This window comes from Lutjanus erythropterus, chromosome 18 (genome assembly GCF_056507025.1).
Source record: "Lutjanus erythropterus isolate fLutEry1 chromosome 18, fLutEry1.hap2, whole genome shotgun sequence".
In the NCBI taxonomy this organism is placed as follows: domain Eukaryota; kingdom Metazoa; phylum Chordata; class Actinopteri; order Lutjaniformes; family Lutjanidae; genus Lutjanus; species Lutjanus erythropterus.
This window is the reverse complement of record NC_139334.1, coordinates 22,983,887-23,007,921: the sequence shown is the minus strand read 5'-3', so window position 1 is coordinate 23,007,921 and position 24,035 is coordinate 22,983,887. Positions and strand designations below refer to the sequence as shown.

General features: G+C 41.9%; 2 protein-coding genes across 2 annotated transcripts; both read left to right on the top strand.

Annotated features, from left to right (window-relative positions):
* Window positions 1-853: 853 nt before the first annotated feature.
* Window positions 854-15,531, top strand: hivep2b (HIVEP zinc finger 2b). The gene is made up of 7 exons (XM_084741783.1): window positions 854-1,040; window positions 4,023-7,993; window positions 8,648-8,805; window positions 8,936-9,111; window positions 10,278-10,376; window positions 10,465-11,252; window positions 12,862-15,531. Exons 2-7 carry the CDS (start codon window positions 4,127-4,129, stop codon window positions 13,276-13,278), a joined length of 5,505 nt encoding a protein of 1,834 aa, XP_084597909.1. The 5' UTR covers window positions 854-1,040; window positions 4,023-4,126; the 3' UTR covers window positions 13,279-15,531.
* A 748-nt stretch (window positions 15,532-16,279) lies between these two features.
* Window positions 16,280-24,035, top strand: txlnbb (taxilin beta b). Its single transcript, XM_084741785.1, has 10 exons — window positions 16,280-16,438; window positions 18,918-19,167; window positions 19,568-19,659; window positions 19,748-19,918; window positions 21,234-21,428; window positions 21,716-21,835; window positions 21,944-22,018; window positions 22,112-22,204; window positions 22,394-22,489; window positions 23,479-24,035. The coding sequence occupies exons 2-10, from the start codon at window positions 18,933-18,935 to the stop codon at window positions 23,983-23,985; spliced, it is 1,584 nt and encodes a 527-aa protein (XP_084597911.1). The 5' UTR covers window positions 16,280-16,438; window positions 18,918-18,932; the 3' UTR covers window positions 23,986-24,035.

The window sequence follows — 24,035 nt, the reverse complement described above, 5'->3', positions numbered from 1 at the left end:
ACAGTCTAACAATACAGTCTGTAGCTTTAGGCTTAGAAAAATAGTATCATTAGAGCCTTTAAATGTTGGTAAATCATGTAATGAGGAAGTGTTTATTGAGAAGATTTTCATAAGTTAAAGTAGAAGCTGTAATAGCACGATGTCACACTGAACTCCTACATCTGATTCACAGGATGAGGTTTGCAGCTGCACATAATCTGCAGTATTGTCCTAGTTTTTCCCGTGTTAATGACACCCTCATCACGACTCTCTCCATTCACAAAGCAAATCCTGTCGTGATGGGAAAGAACTGGCTCTGAACAGGCTGTGGGTGTCTCAGAATTCGGAGAACATGTCTAATTTTTGCAGCGCCCTCACAGCCAGCCACATGCTGTCTTTTCATTGAGCTCTTCTCTATATACAAACTGAATAGGATCACGCTGTGGGAAATGTATATTCAGAGCTGTAGCACCGTGTGATTAGTGTCTTTCAGAGCACTTGTCACTTTTGCATCACTTCTCTTGCTTTGCTTATATTCACAAGCTCTGTCCAAGTGATTTTATATGGATCATAATGTGTGTACCTGAATGAACTCCAGATCACAACATTTCAAGCTAAAATAAATGATTCAATCTGGGGATGAATGAACTCCGGCTATCTAGAAAGGTGATGTTTAGCTCTCTGCATCATGATATCTGACTCCTCACTTGGTGTGTAGTATGAGGCAGCTGCTGCTGTGCTTTGAAACACAGCAAGCGAGAGAGAGGAAAAGCGTCCTTAAACGTGGGCTGTTGTGTAATCCCTCCCAGGGCCCCTTTGCTATTTTTGTGCCTGGGTCCGCACGTCACGGTTGGGTATTTTCTCTGGTGACTAGCTCGCATCAATAGATCTTCTAATGTACACCCAGTCAGCCAGCAGCTTCATGACTGATGGGACTTTACCTTGCTAATTTATTTCATTATTGTTGCCCGGACATGAGGAGAATGGGGAAACGGACTATGCAGCATGAGGAATGTCACATGTGACTGTCGATATGGGACAGGGGACTATTCAAATGTCAGGTTTGTATGAGGATTATATTTGATATCTGAATGTCAGCTGCTGCTGTATGAGCCGAGGCTTGTCTTCCCATCAGACCGTGAGCTGTATGTCATTCTGATCACAGTGAGAGCTGTTGATTATTCTGCATGCTATGTGCTATGTTGCTGTTAGAGCACCACAGAGGTTTTTACCATCCAGCTTCTCTGAAGCCGGTCATCTCCTTATGATATTTATGGATTTGTTGTCAGCGTGAGGCTTCATGCCTGTTCCCTTTAATGGCCAACTTAGCCTCTAATGATGTAATGCAGCGGCATAACGATGCTCTCCATGGCCAGCATTTATTTGCTCATTGTCCTCTCTCGTGTGTGGAAAGCAGCAAGGGATGTGCCCCACGAATGTCTGCTGTTCATATACATCTCTTCATAAAGTCAATTCTCTATCCATGCGACATACTGTACCACTGTCAGCCCACAATCGTCCTCAAACACACCTACTGCCACCCACCTGCCTCCTGTTGTTGCGCGTCATTGCTGCTGTGTCATATATTTTCGTAAAGGTTAGTGCTTGTTGCCGGGAGCGAGAATAATTTGCGGTGGAAGGTCTGCTGGTGCGGTCTTTACACAGAAAAAGTCTGTTGAGAGACTTGTCAATGAGACTCTGAATATGTCGGCTCTGTTCCCTCTCTATCGTGCTTAGTTCAAAGGTATGCATTGTTTCTGAGGGTCTTATCTCGCTGTCACTCTGCACCCATATTCCCCTTCCCTCTCCTCTTGGAGCTCACAGAGGATGGAAACTAAGCAATGAGGTCAGATCGACCTTGAAAGGGAGCTCCCTACCAGGCCTCTGAAATTTTGTTACCCCCAGGCACCCCACTTAGTTTACCTCGGTAAACCTCCCTGTTGAAACATGGATCGTTCCAATCTGAGGCAGCCCTCGCCATCCTTCATATGCCTTCATTATTTTTTGCTCTGGAAGGAGCCCTCAAATCTGTCCGACAGCAGAGCTACTGAACCATGAACAGCCAAAAGAGGCAGTGGGCATTTTCTAAAAAAAAAAGAAAACAAAAAAAAAACAAAAAAAAAAACAAAAAACAAATGGGAGATTATCATCCGCACAGCTGCTTTCAAGCATCTCTTGGCATCTCGAGAGTCACCTTGGCTTCGTATCCTCTGGTTTATGCCTGAGGAGTGTGTGGTGTGCTAACAAAGAAAGAGAGGGAGTGAGAGAAGGAGAGTGAGAGTCGGAGGATGTCCTAATTAAGGGGAACTCAGAGGGTTTGAACCAGATAATCTTACATAACCTCGTTAGGGAGGACACAGCATTTGATACTGAGAAGATGGAAATGACGTGCCCTCAGAGACCCATCCCCATGGTATGAGACGAAAGTGTAGTGGCTAAAGCAATTCACTTTAACCACGGGGATGATGATGATGAGTCTGGTGTGTTTACGTACAGGACGGTATGTGGTCCCATGTGGCTCAGTATAGATACGATGACTCTAGTAACACAGTGAGGTTAAAAGGCTGAATCCCACGAGAGACGAGGAACCTGAAGATGTTATGATACGATCCTGGCACTGGATAAAAGAGTTGATCAGAATACTTTGTTGCCGTTTGGTATTTTATGTAGATATTGCATCAAAAGGGGTGCAGGTAGACTCATCACACTTCATCACCCATGATCTGACACCTGTGTGTGCTGTCATGCATCAACACACATACCATACTTCAAAGAATTATTTTGTCTTCCTGAAACTATCTTCTAATACCTTATGCAGAGTTTGAAGTGTGTTATTCTGGTAGATCATTCACACTTAATTTGGCATACGAACCTTCATTGAAGTTCATTTTTTGTAATGGACTACAATGTTGCCAAAAACTTGTGTGAAATAAAAAAAAAAAAAGCTGAATTTGGGATACAGCATGAAGAAAGTACCTGGGTGGCATATTGTGGATATTTCACAGCTAAGCTTACAAGCAGTTTTCTAAATATCAATAAAGGTTGTCTTCCAGTGCTTGAGGATGGGTATCCTTAGGTTTTGATTATACGTATATTGATATTGATACTAATACTTATCAATAATCTTACTGATACTACCCCTCATAATTGGGTACGAAAATAAAGACGTGAAAAGATTCAACTGTTGTTTTATTATAACTTTTTTGCCGAAGCAACAAGCTAAATTGTTTCTTGAGTTATTGCATTTCACTGCATTTTCATCAAATTTAGTAAAGTGAGCCCACACATGTGAACATGTTGACCTGTCAGCTGCTTATGTAACGTATAATAAATACTGATAGCAGTACCATTTGACCAACAGTTAATCGATATTTTGGTACTGACCAGTCAGGAATCGGTACCAGTTCAGTGCTGGTTCTTGATATCCATCCCTACCCATGGTGTCCCTACAAAAAAACAACTTCAATGTCTGACCATTCATTACCTCATATACAGATATCTGAAATGCAGTAAATATCTGAATAAAAATTACATTTCACATGAAGGAAAAAAGAGCTGATTTTGAGATTGCTAAAGGTTGTTGAAAGGAGATGGTGCTGTGATGAAAGATTACCTTCCTATTCAGCTCCCCCACACACATACATATCTACAACCATTCATGACAAATACTACAGCAAAGGCATGTGCCTTAAATACCTGCACACATCTATGCATGTTCACCGGGTAATTCTGGGGCATCTGCCAGGGTAGACATGAGGTACCTTTGTTTGTTTTTGTTAGAGGCTGGAAAAGAGAAATTATTTTTTTCCATTCCTGCTGTGATAGAGCTCATTATGAATTTTATACTTGTATTTTATTAGATGGACTTTTGGGAAACAATCCTGAATAGCTCTCACTCTGAAGGAGAGGATTTGGACACAGATGTGACTGTGGAATCAATTGTTGATAGCTAACTTTCTTCTTGTGTCTTGATAACCCTCCTGTGCATATTTATGTGCTATATCTGAGTTGTCTAATTGTCAATTCTGTCTGATTTCTTTCAGATGACCCTTCCCTGCAATCAGTTCACACGTATGTTAATATCACTACAGTTACATAACAGATAGTGTCCTTGAAAATCGATCCCAAAGAAAGTGACATTGGATTCATGGAGTCACTTGAAACTACTGCAGGGGTGAAAAGCTCCACTGAGGGTCAGGACAGAAATGTTGCCCAGAAAAAATGCACCTCAGAGGCAGCACAGACTAAAAGGAGTCCATCAGCCGAATTGGAAGGAAAGGGGTGGCACCAACAACTGCAAGAAGGTCAGAGCAGAGACACGTGTGGTTTCAAAGAAATGTCTGACTCAGGGAAATCACTGCAATTAGAAGATCAGCACTCCCAAATCCAGCCCAAAAGCCATCAAGACTATGACGCGCCTGCATATTCACTACAGTCCACAAAACAGTTTCCCATTGGCAGACACAAAGCTGTAGGTCATTTAGTTTCTGCACAGTCTCCAGGACCTGCATCTCACAGGAAGTCCACCAGTTCACCTGAAGTCCAACAACAGTGCTCCCATTCAGGGATGGATCAGCTGTCAGAGACTGTGTGCAAGGTGGAACAGAAACCACAAAAGCCTGGGAAGTATGTTTGTGATTACTGTGGAAGGGCATGTGCCAAACCCAGCGTGCTTAAGAAACATATTCGCTCACACACTGGGGAACGGCCCTATCCATGTGTCCCCTGCGGATTCTCCTTCAAAACCAAGAGTAATTTATACAAACACAGAAAGTCCCATGCTCACTCTGTCAAAGCTGGAACAGTGCCACTCTCAGAACTTGGTTCTTACAATGCCAATGCCGACCAGGGGTCTTTTGAAGGGGAAGGAGAGTTATTCTCTGATGCTGAGCAAAGCACGGACACGGACGAGGACACTCTTAACGACCCGCTGCTGCTGTTGGACTCTCCAGTGGAGGGATCAGATAACACTGCTGTAAAAGTACTAAATCTCATTGCTCAGAAAAAGGGAGCCACGTCGATGTCAGCTCAGGATGGTTCATCCCAGCCCCAAGAAATCAATGCACCTCCTGCCGCTGCCGAGGCTAGCCGTGCAATTCAATCTTGCACGATCAAACAGAGGCTTGCACTTCGGCTGTCTGAAAAACGAAGCAGCGACTCTGACCACAATCTGTCCCTCCCAAGTCAGTCTAGCAAGGGCAGCACGGACTCTGGCTACTTCTCACGCTCTGAGAGTACCGAGCACCAGACTGGTCCTCCAAACACTAATGCAAAGTCGTATCAAGAAATTATGTTCGGGAAGTGTTACAGGCCAAGTCCGAAACAGACCGCAGCGTTTGTGGCTTGTAGTGCAGACACGAGTGAGTATAGTGGGAAACGTTCGGACAAAGGCGTTTCCCGCGTATTCACCCAAGAAAAAGATACTGTTGAGTCAATCAAAATAAACACAAAGTCATTCATGAGGGAGGAAGTAAAAGAACCCCTGTTAGACGCTGGCTCTGATGTGGGGCCTCTGATCAGAAGCAACTCAATGCCAACATCCTCAGCAGTGTGTCTAACTATGCCTCAAGCCCTCAGAGGCAGCCACTCGTTTGATGAGAGAACAAGCACCGGGGGCATGAGGAGGCTCAGGCGGCAAGCTGCTTTCGAACTCTCCCCACATGATGGCCACGCAGACACTGACAGTCACGGAAAGATGAGCGAGAGTGGCATTTCACCCTCAGGATTGGAAATGGAAAATTACCCCTCTATGGCATCTAATATAAGCCATCAGAGACACGCAATGGAATTGGCAACGAGGAAGCGTCGGAAAGAGAAGAGGGAAGAGGAAGATTTGCCAGGTCAATATGAGGGCCATCAAGATCAGAGTGAGGAAATGTTTGATGATTCAAAACAAACTGCAGCGAGCATTATAGCATTAGGAAAAGGACATTCTTCCACTACGCTAACACAGATGGACAGATGTGACATGGACATATCAGTGAGCCTTGAAATGTCAGGTCGAAAAACTTTAGGGAATGTAATTTCTGTTATCCAGCACACAAACTCAATAAACAGGCCTCACTCTGAACAGGCAGAATCGTACAAGTATCACGGACAGAGACTTGAAAGTATTTCTTCATTTCAAGCTATGGAGGCAAGTGAATCATATGAGTTGGAAAGGAGTGATAGTAGGCTAAGGCAGTCATTTCAAATTGGCCCCAAACTTGTGCGGCAGCCCAACATACAAGTCCCAGAAATTAGGGTCACAGTAGAGCCTGACAGCCCAGAAAAAGCTCCAGAGGTGCAGGTGAAGGAGCCAGAGAAGCACGTGGAGGAGTTTCAGTGGCCTCAAAGGAGTGAAACTTTAGCACAATTCCCTCCAGAAAAGCTCCCTCCAAAGAAGAAAAGGCTTCGCTTAGCTGATATCGAACACTCCTCTGGTGAATCTAGTTTTGAGTCTGCCTGCACCAGTCTCTCCCGCAGCCCAAGCCAAGACAGCAACTTATCTTATAGCTCCACCTTCTCCTTTGACAGGGAGGAGAGCTTGAAGTCAGTCTCTCCAGCCAGGCAGGATGAATTTGGCAAACCACTAGAGCTCTTAGCTGTGCCAGGGAGTGGGCACTCCCTCTCTGTGCTCAACCAGCGTCAACAACATGAAATGAGACGCTCCTCCTCAGAGCAGGCGCCGTGTAACTTGCGCAAGGAGTTCCCAGAGGTACGCAGCATATCATTTGACTATGGCAGTCTTTCTCCAACATCCAAAGTTAGACACGTGGACATTAGTGCTGGCCACTCGGCTGTGAGGGAGAGAAGGAGGGGAAACTTGGTGCGACAGGAGTCATTGAATATGGACACTGAGGTAACACAAGTCCCATCACAAGTGTTTCCGCAGTACCTCAGCAGCACCTCCCCTCCATTCACAGCAGTTGCTGTTCTGCCGCAGACTCTGCCAATATTTTCCACCGGGAATACATTTCCCCAGCTGTCACATCCAAGCCTGTTAGTTCCTGTAAGAATACAGACTCATGTGCCATCCTATGGCAGTATCACATACACCTCAGTATCACAGATTTTTGACAATCAGTATGACAGTGTTAGCTCCACTACATCCACCTCTCAGAATCCACCTTCACGTTTGTCTGGAAATCCTGATTCTCACAATGTATTACCTTATTCTAGACCACCTTCGACACACACCCTCAATGTTGAAGCCCTTGATTTGTCATCAGCTAAGCTGAAGACAGGCATCCCTCTCTCTCTGACCTCCAGGACTATCTCAACCACTAACGCCTCCAGTGGTGGCGCAAACAAACGGATGCTATCCCCTGCCAGCAGCCTGGACCTTTTCATGGAGGTCAAGCAGCAAAAACGTGTGAAGGAAGAAAGAATGTTTGGGCAGATTGTAGAGGAGCTGAGTGCTGTGGAGTTGGGAAAATGTAATTTGAGTGAAGAGAAGGGGCACAGGTCAGAGATGCAGGGTGCATCCACACCTCATGCTCAGGATGACTCACGTAGGAGTAAATTTATCACACTTCAGCAAAAAGCGACAGAGGCCACTGACCACAGATTTGAATCAGCTATGGAAAGTAGCTCCTTGGAAACCAGCACACCTCCCTACTCCATGATATCAGTCAGCGAAGTGAAAGAAGTTGGCACGGAGAAACGAGTGCAGATGGATATGGTGGCACAGCTGGTTACCAGTCAAGACATCCTGATCTCAGACACCGAGCATTCAAAACTGTTATCTCAGTTTCCAAGTCTTCGCACGACGACAGGTGTGAGCTGGTGTTATCTCAACTACACCAAGCCGAGCTGCTCGCACAGCAACGCCCCTTACTCCTCTGTGTACGCCACCTGGTGTGTGAGTTCCCACAACCCGAACCCTCTTGAACTGAGTACCAGTGCTGCTCTGGCTCTACTGCGGTCCAGACAGAGGGGAGACAAGGTTATATACACCGTGGCCGCCATGTGTCAGCCTAGCACGGGGAAACTGGTTTCATCCCTCATCCTGTGGAGGCAGACCATGGAACAGGTGAGAAAATGGCCAAATCTCTGCACTGATTTGAAATCACATTTCTGTCTGAAAAAACTGCACTATTTATGATAATATTTAATTGGGTTTGCTAATATCACCATTATTGATAAAAAGAACTATATTTATAAAGTAAATACTTATAATCAAACTTCACTGGGCAGTTTTCCACCTTAAATGTCAGCAAGCGATAACTGTTTGAAAAGTAGAAAGTTTAAATGACCTTATTACCCAGAATATGGCAAACTGCACACTTCAAATCTTTTGGCAGAGGGTTCAGCCACTGTTGGCAAGTATCTGGAAATAATTTTCCTGCTGCTAGTTATGGTTTTATAAGCACTGATTCATCACTTGCTCTGCATTTACTGTTTGCAATTAAATTCAAGTTGATATCATGTGTCCTGGTAATAGGATGCTTTTCCCCATGGCAATAGAAAATAAAAACAAAAAATAAAAACATGAAAATCAACAAAATTAGAGTTACCTGTACTGGGAGTTTCCACAGCAAGAGCAGGAGCAGCAGCAGAATTTATGTTTGCAAAACATGCTGTGTAACGCCACGTGTGACATACAATATTGGAAGCATCACGTTACGCTGTCGATAAGGTGTCCACTTAAAATGGATGTTAACAAAATGTCTGCTCATCTATTCAGCTGCAGAGGAAACCGGAGCCCAAAGAGGTGGACATCACCTACGGGAAGAAGGTGAAAGACGTCAGCTGCAGAGTGAAAACGACCAAGGAGGAGTGGAAAGAGAGGGAGGCTTCCACCACCCAAACAGTGCCAACGCGCATTAAGATCTTTGAGGGAGGGTCAGTCAAGAGACTGTTTATCATAACACTTGTCATTTCTGCTGACAGCAAGTACAGCAGCTATATGTATATATATGCATTCAGGATTGTTTATGTATTTCTGCATTGGAATTCTGTACTTCTCTTTCAGGTACAAGTCCAATGAGGACTATGTGTATGTCAGAGGTCGAGGCCGGGGGAAATACATTTGTGAAGAGTGTGGTATTCGCTGTAAGAAGCCAAGCATGCTGAAAAAACACATCAGGACCCATACAGACGTGAGACCGTACATCTGCAGGGTCTGCAACTTTGCTTTTAAAACTAAAGGTGAGCATTTTTTAGGCTTATGGCCTAGAATGAATAATACAGACTTTATAATTGGTACGTTAGACTCACTATAACAGGATTTATTTAAAACAAATGGAAGTTTCATACCAATGTTTATTTGGATTATCAAGATTTTGTGAAAAGCTGATAAAAAAGAATAATACAAAAAATCTGTGCACATATCAGCATTTAAAAATACAATTTGCAGCAGCAGCAAAGACTCTGTAGTTTTTGCTGCTATTTTGAGGTACTACGGTGCAAAATCAGCAGCTTTGTCTCCCCATTGTTCATCCTCACTTTTCTCATTTTTCAGTCCTCCTGTAGTAAGAAAAACACTGGGTGTGTGGGGACATAAAATTTGAGTGAAAAGCTGTTCAAATAAATCTGCACCTTTAAGAGTCTTTCACTGAAAAGCTGCAACGATTAGTCAATTAATCAATCAAAAGAAAATTAGTTGTCAACTATTTTGATAATCCATTAATTGTTTGTCATTTTGAAAAATGTCAAATATTTGCTGGTTCCACCTTCTTAAATGTAAGGATTTGCTGCTTTTATTTTTCATTTATGATAGTAAAGGAAAAATCTTTGGGGCTTTTCCATGTCACATTTGGCCACACCAAGTTAAACTGTGCTGTGCTGACTTGCATTTCCATTACCACTTTTACTGCGCCAAGCTGTGCCAAGTGGTGCCCAAGATGAATTACTCTGGAGCGGGGCCAAAGCGAGCCCAACCCTGTAGTGACGTTTCACCTATCACGGCCAATCCGTGACAAACCCCCTTTCTCCTCCACAAACAGCGACTGTTCAGTTTTGCAGCTGTTTGACTCAAGCTAAGTTGCTCGTCTTCAGTTAAAGACACACCTTCAAGCGAATAGCCCTGCTGTAATGGAAATGCAAATCCCTACTGTGCTGGGCTGATGTGCCAAGTCAAATCGGGTTAAGTCAAGCCAGTGCATGTGTATGGGCAAGGGGTATTTGGGTTTGGGATTGTTGGTTACACAAAAGAAGCTTTGCTGCGAGCACTGGGATATTGATGGGCATTTTTTGACAATATAAATAATTGATCACGAAAATAATCGTAAGATTACTCAATAACAAAAATATTTGTTAGTTGAAGTACAAGTGAAAAATGTAACTTAGTTATCCCTTGTTTTATCCCTTTACAGGAAACTTAACTAAACATATGAAGTCAAAGGCACACATGAAGAAATGCCTTGAACTGGGAGTGTCAGTGACGATGGATGAGACAGAGATACAGGAACATGGTGAGATACTAACATATATAATATTCTTGCACATGCATGAATCATAGCAGAGTACATTCAACTAAACTGATGTGTTTGTCTTTTAAAGTGGACGACATCCAACAAGAATCCAAGACAGAGGTGGTGGCCACAACCAAACATCAGTTCTCAGATGCAGAGGACTCTGATGGCATGGATGAAGAGGTTGACGAAATCGACGATGACGATGACGAAGACGATGAATATGAGGGTGACTCTACTCCAAAGTTGCGTTCGAGAAGTACGAGTCCTCAGCCGTGTGGAGTTACTTCTCTTTCGGTCACAGCCACTGCTGCTATCCACGGGTATTCCCTCACCGCTCTGCCTGACACCGATGTCCGCCAGCAGTCCTCAGGCAGGCGGACAGGCTCAGACCATCGACCTGTCCTTGCAACAGAGCAGAGAGAGAAGTCCATGGATGAAGACTCTCTCACTATGCTGTCTCCAGACCATGCAAGCTTCCTGTTTGACCCCTATTCTTCTTGTCTGCTCTCTCCTGGTTGGGAGTCTCCCATCAGGGAGCCCTCCCCTTCACGTCTGCGTTACCCATCCCCGAGGCGAGAGCTCTCCCCGCGAGGTCGCTCCTCTCCCAGATGGGATACTTCCCCACTAAGGCCTGGTTCACCCAGCTTTACACCCATTCAGCACCTCTCGCCAGGCTCCATTGAACGACCCATGTCTCCTGGTACAGAACTGGTTGGGAAGCGAGAATCCTCAGTCAGAGGCCGGCAGAGAGTTGTGCTGAGGGCGGTTTCACCACGCCGAGGCTCACACCAACACAAAGGCAGCGGTGACAAAACCAGACACCAGGCAAAGATGGAGATGGCTCAACAACAAGCAGCCTTTGAAATGGAAATGGTATGTGTCATGATATGTCCTGCACATAGTTCAACTATATCAGTTATATCGCTGCCAGATAGGACTTTAGCTCTTAGAACTTTGAAAGGATGTACTTTCCCAGTTTTGTTTGTGGTGCTGAAAACAATGTGAGAAAAGTTGGTGAAACTGAGATTTGTCAACTTTGCTCTGAAGATCTGTGTGTGCTACCTTTTTACCTTTGGGTATTAAACATTGGAAGGATTTTATCACTGTTATTTATCACAAAGTGGCAGATTTAGGTGATATTTGATAGAAAGTTAAGTCACAGGCAAAGGAACAAGTGATTTGGAGCTTTGGTACAGATTCAGGGTTTTTGAGGGACTTCTGAACACTTCAAGATATGTCAGTTTGGAGCATTTTTCCTATTTTCTAACCAAGTGTTTCACTTTGCTTGCTGAAAAAATGAAAATGAATTGAATGAAATTAATGAAAAATGACTATTGGACTGTGTATCACTAAGTACACATGTGCACATGCACATGTGGATCCAGATTAAAACATTCTTAAAACATCTTATTTATTAGATTACCAAATTTAAATGGAATGTCTGGTAATACTGCTAGAAAGTATTGACTATGTAAAATAAGTCTGATATAGCTTATAACTTTGTGCCATACTATTGCACTGGGTGACATGTTTCTTCATTACCATAAACACACATACTGTAGTTTACTTTGCTAAAAACAGTGACTACCTGTTTTAGGAAATAATTTAGCTTTTTTCAATAACTGAAGTACAGATCTATGACTAAAGCTGCAACAATTAGTTGAATAATCAGTTCACTGTAAACTGTTAAATTATTTTGATATGTAAGTACTTTGATAATCCTGTAATCTTTTGTGTAATTTGTTTATGAAAATATGTACAAATTCTCTGATTTCAGCCTCTCAATAAGAATATTTTCTGGTTTCTTTAGTCCTCTATGACAGTCAACTGAATAGCTTTGGGTTGTAGACAGAACAAAACACACGAGGATCACCTTAGGCTTTGGAAATCACTGATTATCATTTTTCACTATTTTCTGACATTTTATGGACCCAACAACTGATCAGTTAATCAAGAAAATTATTAACAGATTAATTGATAATGTGTCCTCAGTAGGAATGAATGGGCTTGGAGTTGCCACTCACAGGGTAGGGAAAATGTAAAGTAACTGATACCTCATTTTCACTTGATATTAAAATGCAAACTGTATCTGGATATGTTATGAGTGAAGACATGTTAATAAAAGGTATAAATTCTATATGATCAGATCTGATGTAAACACAATCCGTATAAGAATGTGGATAATGTATCCGGACACAGATTGCATTTGAATACCAGTTGTAAATTGGGTGTAATGCATTGCTGGCTCTGGTCTGTTCATTGGATTTGTTGACAATAACAGAAATACAGAATACGCAATGTCGTTTCATAACTTGTGCAGCCGTGGCAGGGATTTGTGTTCTTTAAGTGCTGTCTGAAGTTTTTTACTTGATGATGTATTTCTCACATTTCTGCACTTTTGCTAACTGTAATACATTTTCACATGAGAAATCATCCTGGCGATGTTGAAACTGCTCCTAATGCTGCCAATATGTCGTTTCAGGATCAAAGAAGCAGCTTGGCTTCCAGTCTGTCTGGTGCTGCCAGTTCTCATCACCAGAACATCCTCAGCCACCTCCCTCTTCACTCCCAGCAGCAGGCCCACAGTTTGCTCCCCGTCGTTCCTGTCGGAGGGCTCCAGATGTTACACTCCCCGCCTTCCTCCAGCACTGATGTCACCCCCTCCTCAGCGCCAAGCCCCCAGAGCAGTGAGGGCCAGCGTTGCAGCAGCAGGGAGGGATCTGTTCACGGGCTTGAGACTGGAGAGGACATCAGAGGCCAGAACCAGCTGTCCTCCCATCAGGCTACTCAGGAGAAAAGCCTCGACCCCTGTGTCAGGGACAGCAGACAGGAGGAGAACGTCCAGACCTGCTTGAAAGCCATCGCCTCGTTGAAGATCACCACAGAGGACCCTCATTGAAACCCCTTTTTCTGTCTTTGTGATTCAATCCAGGAACAGACACCCCTCTGCTACACCTGCAACCTTGTCGTCCTCAAGCCCTTTAGGCACATAACCTCATCTTTATCCCATTAGAGGCAATACAATAACACTTCCTCTGGTCTTGCACATACTCCAGACAGCTCCTTTTAAATCTGAGTGGAGATCAAACCTTCACAGTGAAGAAGAAACCCACCATGTCTGATGTGCTCTTTCTTCAGAGACTCTTTGAAATGATTGGACGAGCAGCAGGATGTCTTGCAAGGTGGAGAATCATTATTGGGTGCAGGTGCAATATGGAAAGAAATTATGCTAATATGCCTTTGTTTGACATAGTAGTTTGCGTACAATTGCACATAAATTATATTTATGGATTCTGTACAAATGTCCTTAAACATATACTCCTTCTTAGATGCATACAAACAGTGTATTTTACTGTATGTGTACTTTGAAAATAGACTGTTGTTTAATGTAATCATATCAAGGTGTGATGCAGTAGTGCAGTAAATAAAGACTATTTATAAGGGGAAAAGTATGTGTATTATGAAACAGTCTGACCAAATTTTAAGTAGACGCTTCTTGTGCAGTTTGGTGCTTCTAATCAAGCGGCAAGGGTCTGTGCCTTTATTTTGCTTTTCATCATTTTGTTATCAGAAGGTTACTGTTGTTGAATAAGGAAAAACGTGGAGGTACTTTTTATTCAGACATGTCGGCGCTTGTCAGAGAGTTCGCTCAAAGGAAAAGCTTTTTCTTTCTTTGTTCCGTCACTTCTGCTGACAGACGGATGCAGCTTGATTTATGTGAAACAATCTTAAAAAATGTTTCTTTCGTTGCATTTTTCTTAATGTTGTGGTTTTTATCTTGGTAAAAATGCATGGGATTTGCTATTGCACAAAAATAGAGGAAGTTAATATGTAATTATGAATACTGTAAGATGTATTTATATATTAGAACGTGAGCACTTATTGATACTGGTAAATATTTGACTACTATTTATATGGTATATCTGTACTTATGCAGCAGTGATGCAGTTATGCAGTGAGCCACGCTGGCATTGCTTTTGATCTCATGTCTTTGCTTTGATTAAACAGCTTTTTTTCTTTCTCTCTTATACAGATGACCATAAGCATTTTATGAGTTTTGACGATGCACTTTCATCCTTTCATCATCTTTGATGTTTAACTGACTTGGTCAGTGAAAATGGGGGAGTAAAACATGTTATGTTCTCTTGTGGTTTTGAAACATTCCAGTCGTTTTTTCACGTTTCTCATTTTGTGAAACATGTTGCACACAACTTCAAGGGGCTATGATGATCAGTCAATAGTGTGTTTTCTTGCATTTCAAGTGTTAACTGGATAAATCAATATCACTTACTGTAAGTAATACTAAAGTAATGATGTTAACAGCGTGAGTTGGTTGACTATTACTGTGCTTCAGCTCAAAATGTAAGTAATCATTCACCAAATGCATTACTTCTTCTCTGTATATATACGTGTATTTTTATGATTTAAACTATTTTTGCAGTGTTGAATTCTGAAAACTTTTTATGCAGATTGTTTATATCTCTTTAAGAGGTAAAATGTCTGCAATTGACGTAATGGAGGTTTAATGAGGGCGAAAATAGCACAGTGTTGATCGCTAACACAGTGTGTCTCATCTTTAAAAAAAGAAAAGTGTATTCACATCTTCAAGTGGTTATGTTACCAGTTTGAGTATGGATTTCAAAGTCAGAAAACACTTTGTTCACTCATGTTTACATAAAGAAATTTTAAAAGGTGCACTGCTTTAATTTTGTGTTTCCCTTTCTGAAGATGTATGTAGCTTTGATTTCATGGTTATGTAATTTTATTTGTCGTGATAACGGTGCAGAATGCTCATAAAATGTGAAGGGAAAGTGAAGCCTTCGATTTGCTTTTGCATACAGTATGTATTCAGATTGTGTTTGTGTTTTGTTTTTATTGTGTATTCATATTTACAGAACTGCATTGTGCCTCTCATGTCTATGAAATTCCCTGTAAAACACACAGAGGACAAATCATTTTACCTCTCAGCTAAGATTTTTTGAGGGAAAAAAAAAAAACCTCAGTAGCCAATCCGTTGTTTAGCTATTTGCATCAGAACTGGTTAGTCAGGATGGAGTGCCTCTTTTATGCTATGGGGACTTTATTGTTTGGTGCTCTACTTTTTCAGATTAAATTCAAAATTGTTTTAAAAAGAATATACTTCTAACCCAAACATGTGTGTCGCAGCTTATTTCATGTTTTCATTATTCAAAATGGCTTCCATACCTTTCCACCTGCATAATTCACGGTTGTTTAAATTAGAGCACACAAGGAAGGAAGGGTTTTCAGATGAGATCATTCACATTTTATCTTGAGGGGGAGTGAAAAATTGGAGAGACTCTGACCAGTGACATCCTCTGGTGAAAAATTATTACTGCAGTCATAACATGGAACAAGAAAAATAAATGAATGCTTCCAAAAATAGTTCTCACCTTGTGGATAATATTCAACCATTTTCAGGTTGCATCAAAATTCAGCATAACTCCACTGTAGCACGTACAGTGTACTGCTCTGTACTGTAAGTAAATGCTGCATGTGTTTAAGCATATATTAAGGGAGGAAATGACTGTGATCTTAGAGCATATTATCTTCTCTGGGTTGGGGAGGAGGTCTGTTCTAATTCTGGCCAATCAGAGAGACAGTTCATTTTTTTCTCTCTTGTTCAGTGACTAGGCCTGTCAGGCCCATTTGTTAGAATAATTATATGGCTGTTAACAGCATCCCAGCTTAAAATAAAATTAGTACTGCATTGGTTTAAAGCAGCAGAGGCATCGCATAAAATGGCTGCTGGAGATCTTAACAGAAAAATTATGAAGCATTTTGATTGTACTCACACAGCGACTGTATGTCACACTCTGAGGTGAATTCCTGCTTAGATTACAATCACAGGGTTGTTTGTGTAAGTGGGGTGTCCAGACACAGAGACATACAGTACCTCTGTCCTCCCTCTCTCTGCTCAGAGTGAGCTGTGCTCCTCTGGTTTATTTTGAGGTGGTCTTATCACAGCTGTTGTATCTGTGGTGGCAGCCTGTCCAAGCCCCTCGACACTCTTCCTTTTCCCACTCTGGCCCTTGGTCCTGGTAAGACCCTGTTTGCTCGCTACCCTGCTTCTTCAGGGACATTTACACTTTAACAGCATATAAGTAATCTTAAATTCTGTGTTTGAGGTGGTTTCCACACCTCCTCTTATTCTTGTAAAGTACTAATAACTGTGTGTTTGAATAAGATGGCTTTCTGAAGCTTGCTGAAAATGAGAAGGAGTGATACCAAGAGACTTGCCTGTGTCACATGTTAACAGAATAGGAAGAGACTAAATTTGTTTAAGACAACACTTCTTTTTAATTTATCTCTCTGATTGTGCAGTGCCACTGTTGTTTCCTCGGACAGTGAAGAAATCAATGATGCCTCTTTTCCTACAGTCATTTATTTTTAGTTAAAATTCCATTCGATATCTGCCTCCTTTAAAAGTATTGAATATAGATACTTACGTAATACCAATATTTTTAATAGTTGGAAATGCAGCTTTTGTACGCACAACCACTGACATTGACATCAATAAGACTGGATTAGAAATAAATAAATAACTTGCCCATATTAAGAAGTTCTTAAAATAGCCTTTGGGGTCTGGAACAGGTGCCATGTGCTCTGCTTGTGAAAGCACAGGCAGTGTGAAGGCTGCACTAATTTTATGCACGTAAACAGGCTCTGACTGTGAGCCTGTACAACAGGCACTAAGGCACCATGCTACTTCATTTCAGTCACTGTGGTACACTAATAAGCTTTGTTATCACTTTAATTGACTGTGGCTGAATCACTTTTTAGTCAAAAAAGGCAACATCTTCCTAAGTTAATGTCTGTAGCAGCTGTAATGATAGAAAAAAAAGCATCTAATGTTTTGACTGAGCTGATTTAAGTGCCATGTTCACAGGCAGCTGCAGAGTCCAGTTTTGCAAACCTGCACCTGAAAAACTCAGAACTAGAACCGACACGTTCTCTACAATTACCTCCAAGTCAAATCCAGACTGCCCAGACCTGTTAATGTAAAACCTGCGACCCGACCCGTGATTAAACACAGTCCCTCACCTGTCACTGACTTGTGTTCTTGGAAAAGTATCTGTCAGTTGGTGCGGCACCTGTGCTCCTGCAGCTGTCAATGTGTTTCCTCAGCCACGATGTGCCTAGCTTGTGGCTATCAAAAGCGAATAATTTCTGGCACTTTTTATAAGCACCAAAGCTACTGACAACTCTTTCCAAGCGTCTGACTTGTCCTTTGTCGATGTTCTGTTCACAATCTGGTATTCTCCACAAGACATTCTTGCCTTCATGTCAAATAGTTTACCAACTAGCAGCTAGTCTACATCGTTCAGTGACACCGCACTACGAGTGGGTACCTGGCCTGGTGTAGGAATCTGTTCTGCTGATTATTTTCTCAATCTATCGTCTGGTCAAATGCTGTTAGAAAATCGCACACAGCCCAAATGCCTTTTTTTGTACAGCAAATAGTCCACAACACCAAGACTATTCAGTTTACTGTCATATGTCACTAAGAAAAGCAGTAGATTCTCACATCTAAGAAGCCAGCAAATGTTTTGCAAATGTTTCTGCTTGAAAATTGACTGAAACATTAAATCACTTGTCAAAATAGTTACAGATGAGTTGTTTGTCTTTCAACTAATCAATTAGTTGACTAACTGCTGCAGCTCTAATCTGCAGAGGACTAATATCTGTGCTATATAGATTTATCAGTCTTGCTCTATTGTTTTTTTTCCACAGGTAATAGTAGTAAAGCACAGGTGTAAATGATAAAATTAATGATGGCTAAATTCCATTTAGCTGCTTCAGTTTCAGGGTACTGGTATTGTGCGTGCTGGCTCACTGTCACACTGTCATGGCCTACTGGAACACTTAAATAGAATCCAGCTTTGACATGTTTCAGCAGAGGAATGTTTTGCCCACCTAATCATGTTTACTTGTCCATATTTTGTTGATTTGGTCCTCTAGTTAATCTGTTTTTCTTATGTCTCTCCATATGATCGCAAGTCTTTTATTTTGAAAATTGAGCAGATTCTCTTTTTTTTGCTTTTTCTGTGTCTGACTTCTTATATTATTTAAACACCGTCACCAGCTAGTTACTGATATGTTGGGGCTACTTAAGTTTAGGTTTCCTAAGTTGCTAAACGGTTAACACAATCCTTACACAAGAACCAGAAATACAAAAGGAAGCACTAAAAAAAAAGGCAACAAAAATTTAGGAGTGAATTGAAGCACTCCTAGAATGAGTGGCTAGAATATGACACAGGATATGACTAAGGATGTAAGGCCACTAAAAATACACTTTGGCCACTTTGGCCAGATTTACGTGTTTAAAATTCAAATTGAAAAGCAGTCAGATTCACAGCAGAGGTAGAGATTCCTCCTCTGCATGCTCCTCTGCTTACTGTACTCGCAAAAATGGAGTGAACCTGTAAAAACAGGTCAGAGTTTATCATGTGAGAATAATCCTTTGGATAAAAATGCCAGGACGAGATGAATATCACTTCATCACAGAAACTCTCTCAGTTCTAGCTCAGAATAATGGAGACTTGTCAAGAGAGCAGCCCTGCACCCACGGGTCCCGAGGCGTCGCCAGCCGAGGGTCGGCAGATTGACCTGACAGAAGACCTGGCCCAGCAGCTGGAGGACATCATTAGCACCTACCAGGCCGCTGAGATTCCCGCTGAGCCAGAGGACGCAGAGGAGGTCACAGTCGTCAAAGAGGCAGATGCCCGCAAGGACCAGAAACTGGAGAAGAAGATGCTCAAAAACCTAGGTGTTTTGTTTTTTTCCAAATGTTTTATTGATTTTAGCTGAGGTGGGTTTCATTCAGCTCAGTCAGCAAAAGTCCAAGTTGTACTGAAACTGATAGGTGTGTAAGCAGAGCTGTAAGGCGTGTAAGTGCATCCATCTGCAACACACAAGCAGGTAAAATAGTATTTCCACATGCCTTTTATAGTTGGCTTCAGTTGACTCAGATGCCAAAACGATTTTTCACTGGGGAGGCAGAGTAGACTTCTTGTAAATCCAGACAGGTGCTCCAAAACAACTTCGCTGATGAATTACTTCAGATTTACATCTGATTCACCTTGTGCTCTGGGGTAATTAAAATAAATGAAGCTCAAACATGACTTGAATGTTGTGTGATGTCGAACTTGCTCTCTGTGTCTGTTCAGGGAAGGAAGCCATGCTGCTGATGCAAAGTTTAAACAAACTCAACACTCCAGAACAGAAACTGGAAGCCATCATCAAGAAGCACGCTGAGCTGGTGAGTGGACGCACACAGAAAAACACACATGTGGTATGTATCATTATCATTATGTTCACATGGTGGATTTTTCTGTGGATTTTTGCAGTTGGAGGAGCATCGGAGTGATCAGAAGCAGCTGAAGGTTTTGCAGAAGAAGTTGCTTCAGGTGATGAAGGAGAAGGACCAGCTGCAGAGCGAGCACAGCCGGGCCGTGCTGGCTCGCAGTAAACTGGAGGGGCTCTGCCGAGAGCTGCAGAGGCACAACAAGACCTTAAAGGTACTTCAACTCCTGTCAAATATTGTTAGAAGGAGGCCTTGCATGGTATTTAATCTGAGCTACTAAAACTGATACTTGCTGTTAGTTGATTTTTGGTGCCGGGTGTTGTAACCATATGTTGTGCTCTGCAGGGGGTGACATCAGCTGGCACCAAAGATCAGCCACTGTGTCAAAGCTCAAGACTTGACCTCTTAAAATGCCACACCCACAACTCATGTTGTGAAGCCAAGTATTGTTCAAACCAGCAAATAAAATTACCAATTCTAGTGGAGAGGCTACAGACCAGAAAGATACTGAATACAGCTCATTGGGCTAATATGTAAATGAAATTCATCTACAAAATATTTATACTGGATGTAAGGGAACAGTTTTGGTTTTGAATATTCCCCTACAGCTTTTAACGCGTTAAAAAAGACATACAGAAAATTCAGCTCTATGCCATACTACCATAAAGTATAGAAAAAGCTTTTTCCACATTTTTGTCACATTGACAATGACTGACAACAATTACTTGAAAGAATAGCTAGCAGATACTGATCTGACTAATAGATACTGAAAACAACGTATGGCTCTAATAACTGTACACTTATATAAATCATTAATTTGGCTCCTGTGAGTATAATGTAGAGACCGAATCACAGTGACGTTGTACTAACAACAGGCTACTGTGTCTCTGATAAACTGTCAACTGTCATTTCCTTCAGTCTGTGGCTCAATAGACAGGCCTGAAATAGGTCTCCAGCCTAACTTTAGTTAGCGCTGTTCTTAATGCAATATAAAAGCAAGAATAAAACATTTGTTTTAGATGAATTAGATGTGAACACTGAAAACACACTGAAATAACATCATGAAAAAAGAAAACACTAAACATGTTGCTGCCATTGAATTGTATGTATGTGATGCTGGTGTTCTCAGCACAAAAGTTATTCTAAACAAACATTGTCATTGGTTCTATGGTCAAAAAGTAAAAGACTTTTGATTTGAAACTGACCAGCCAGCTTTGATTGACTTGGCTCTTAGCTCCAAGCAAGGCTGCCAATTGGAGCAATAGTTAATTAGCTATGAATGTGGCCATGTGAAACAACAAAACAGACTGTTCAGTTGTAGGTGGGAAAGACACAGTAGATATAACCACAGGTATTTTTTTTTTTACTGAAATGATCTAACAGATTCCACTGTTGTGACAGAAACTTGGGGAACTGTATAAAATCAGAGGGCAAGTTAAAAGTGTCCCTAGCTCTGTGTTGCTATGCTAATTGCAAATGTATCATATACTAGGTTGTTTTGAGCTTTAACATCTATCTCTGACATGCAGGAGGAGACCCTGCAGAGGTGCAGAGAGGACGACCTGAAGAGGAAAGAGATCACCACCCACTTCCAGGGGACACTGAGCGAGATTCAGGCCCAAATTGAGGAACACAGCAGCCGCAACACCAAGCTGTGCCAGGAAAACAGCGCCCTGGCAGAGAAACTGAAGGGGCTCATTTCACAATACGACCAGCGAGAGGCGGTATTGACCCTGTCACACACTGAGCACACATGGGTTCAAAAAAGAGCCACACAAACCCAGTCAATTTGCAAACATAACTGACACAACCTACAGTGTACTTATGTAAAACCTCTCACATCTGAGCCTCTGTGCCAGTTCCAAACACATGAATTATTTGCACATTTCACCCAGGTCTTACATTTATTAGCTGCAGTATTTCAGTTTTATGTGGCCAAAGCTCCCTGAGCGAGAAATGAAACAGCTTTCTGTGTGAAAACGACTCATAAATTCACCTGATTGTCTTCCAGAACCTGGAAAAGGTCTTCAAACACAGAGACCTGAAAGAGAAGCTGCTGGAGACCAAACTCACGCAGGCAAACATGTTACTGAAGGAGGCTGAAGAGAAGCACAAGCTGGAAAGAGAGCTTGTACGTTCTGTGTATCAGATTTGTTGAGAGCTACAAGCATTTTAATAACATATTTGCAATTCTAATCGCCTAATGCTCATTTTCACGGAACATTTTAATATTCCACAGCTGCTAAAACAGGCCTCAGAGTATAAATTGCAAGTGAAGGTCATGAAGGAGCAAGAAATCGATATGAAGACCCAGGTACAGTAACAGGGCATCATCATGGGCAACACTGGCTGGTTTTTCAACGTCTCTAGAGGCATGTATAATATTTTTCTCAATATTTCTCCTCAGCTTGATATGTACTCCAAGAAGTTTGATGAATTCCAGGGCACAGTATCAAAGAGTAACAGCGTCTACAGCAGCTTCAAACAGGACATGGACAAAGTAAGAATGGTTTCACAAAATATTTGAAGTCAGCTTCATGATATTGGTTATATTATTTAGCTGATCTGTGCGTAAAAATATGATAAAAACAAGAATAAGAGCAATAAATCCCATGAGATTTACACTAACACTTAAACTGTATAATCCTATTTTTAGAAGTGGCTTTGATTGTGTTTTTTTGTCGTGTAGATGGCCAAGAAAATGAAAAAGCTGGAAAAGGAATGCCAGTCATGGAAGACTCGCTTTGATGGCTGCAACAAGAATCTCATCGACATGGTGGCAGATGTAAGAAACACTTTTCTGCAGTCATCTACAGCCAAATACAAGGATTAGGCTGTTTGCCATAAATATAAGTTGGGATGCCCCAATAACAGAAATTTAGGAGTCTGTACCAATACAAGAGAAATTCCCTGATTCTCATTGCTCATTTGGATATGGTATGGTAAAAAACAAAAGAAATTCTAAAAGAAAACTACTAGGACAAAAAGCCTGACACAAATCAACATCTCGGTCGGCTAGGACATATGTCAGGAAAGTAATGGAGTGCAGAAGTGATTTCTGCTGCCGAACTTTGAATGTAAGCTGAACTCGAGCAGTAGTTTAAATTTTCTGACACAGTGACAGACCATTAGTCAGGAAATATTTATTTAAACCTCTTTATGCCCTCTTTACGTAGAGAAATAGATACTTCTGATTTAATGACAGAACTGCCACTGCTGACTTAATGCTGGCATGGATGTTAAGCAACACATGCACTTGAAGATGGATGGCCGGCAAGAGCCAAAAGTTACCTCAAAGCAGAGGAAAAGTCAAACATGGCAACACTTGAGGAGGTGGTAATATTGCACATCTTGAGAAAGAGTGTAGAGTTGTAGAGTTGTAGACAGTGGTGATCCGTGCAGCCACATTATAACATGTGGACAGAGAATTCTCTTCACAAACTATTTTCAGATTTTTCAAGTGTTGTTGTGTCCTGTGGTTGTGTCTTGTTTGAACTATTGGCTACACTGCCCCCCATGACTACTGGAGGCACTGCTCCTTTTCATCCGTATCTGTAGCCTTTCAGAAACCATGCAGAGATATGTAAAAATTAAACGCAGAATACGGACAGAACTGATGATTGTAATTTGTCCCAGAACTTTGCCATCAACTTGGTACTGAAGTATTGGTTCTTGTGACATCCCTATAAGACCCACCAGAAGGCATCTTTTTACTAGAAAAGAAAGATTTCTCCACCTTGAGTAATAAATTCCATGCATTTTAAACCTTTACAGAAAGCCATCAAGGAAAAGGAGTTTGAGCTTGTCACCATCAAGAACCAGAAGCTTGAGAATCTGTGCAGGGCTTTGCAAGAAGAGAGGAAGAGTCTTTATGAGAAGGTGCAGGGAGGTTCAAGTCAAACAGACACCAGCGCTACTGAATCAACAGAGAAGGAGGGCTCTGAGGTGCTGGAGACCCCTGAAGTGCCTAAAGACGATCAGCCTGTCCAGAATACTGCGGCCCCTGCCTCTGCTGCCCAGGACCCAGCCGCGACAAAGACACTCGAAACTCCACTGGCCAAGGAACTGGCTAAACTGAAGACCGAGCAGGCCCTTCTGAAGGAAATTGCCAGTTCTTTCACAATCTCTCATGTTATTCCCACAGAAACAGTTGTTAGCCAATCACAAGGACTCCACGAGCCAGAGGGGAAACACATAGAGAAGACCAACGGTGAACACCAGGAAGTGGAGGAGGATGGATACCAAGACCAGAGAGATTTGGAAATGGAGTCAGTTGATTAGGACTGCCACCGTTATGGAAAATATATCAATAAAAGCCATAAAAAGAAAAA

Bases quoted from the DNA above. Each gene is read 5' to 3' on its own strand.
- hivep2b (XM_084741783.1), top strand. From the start codon at position 4,127: ATGGAGTCACTTGAAACTACTGCAGGGGTGAAAAGCTCCACTGAGGGT. The intron at 9,112-10,277 runs GTGAGCATTTTT...ATCCCTTTACAG, and splicing joins CTTTGCTTTTAAAACTAAAG to GAAACTTAACTAAACATATG. The intron at 10,377-10,464 runs GTGAGATACTAA...TGTCTTTTAAAG, and splicing joins GACAGAGATACAGGAACATG to TGGACGACATCCAACAAGAA.
- txlnbb (XM_084741785.1), top strand. From the start codon at position 18,933: ATGGAGACTTGTCAAGAGAGCAGCCCTGCACCCACGGGTCCCGAGGCG. The intron at 22,205-22,393 runs GTAAGAATGGTT...TTTGTCGTGTAG, and splicing joins TCAAACAGGACATGGACAAA to ATGGCCAAGAAAATGAAAAA. The intron at 22,490-23,478 runs GTAAGAAACACT...AAACCTTTACAG, and splicing joins TCATCGACATGGTGGCAGAT to AAAGCCATCAAGGAAAAGGA.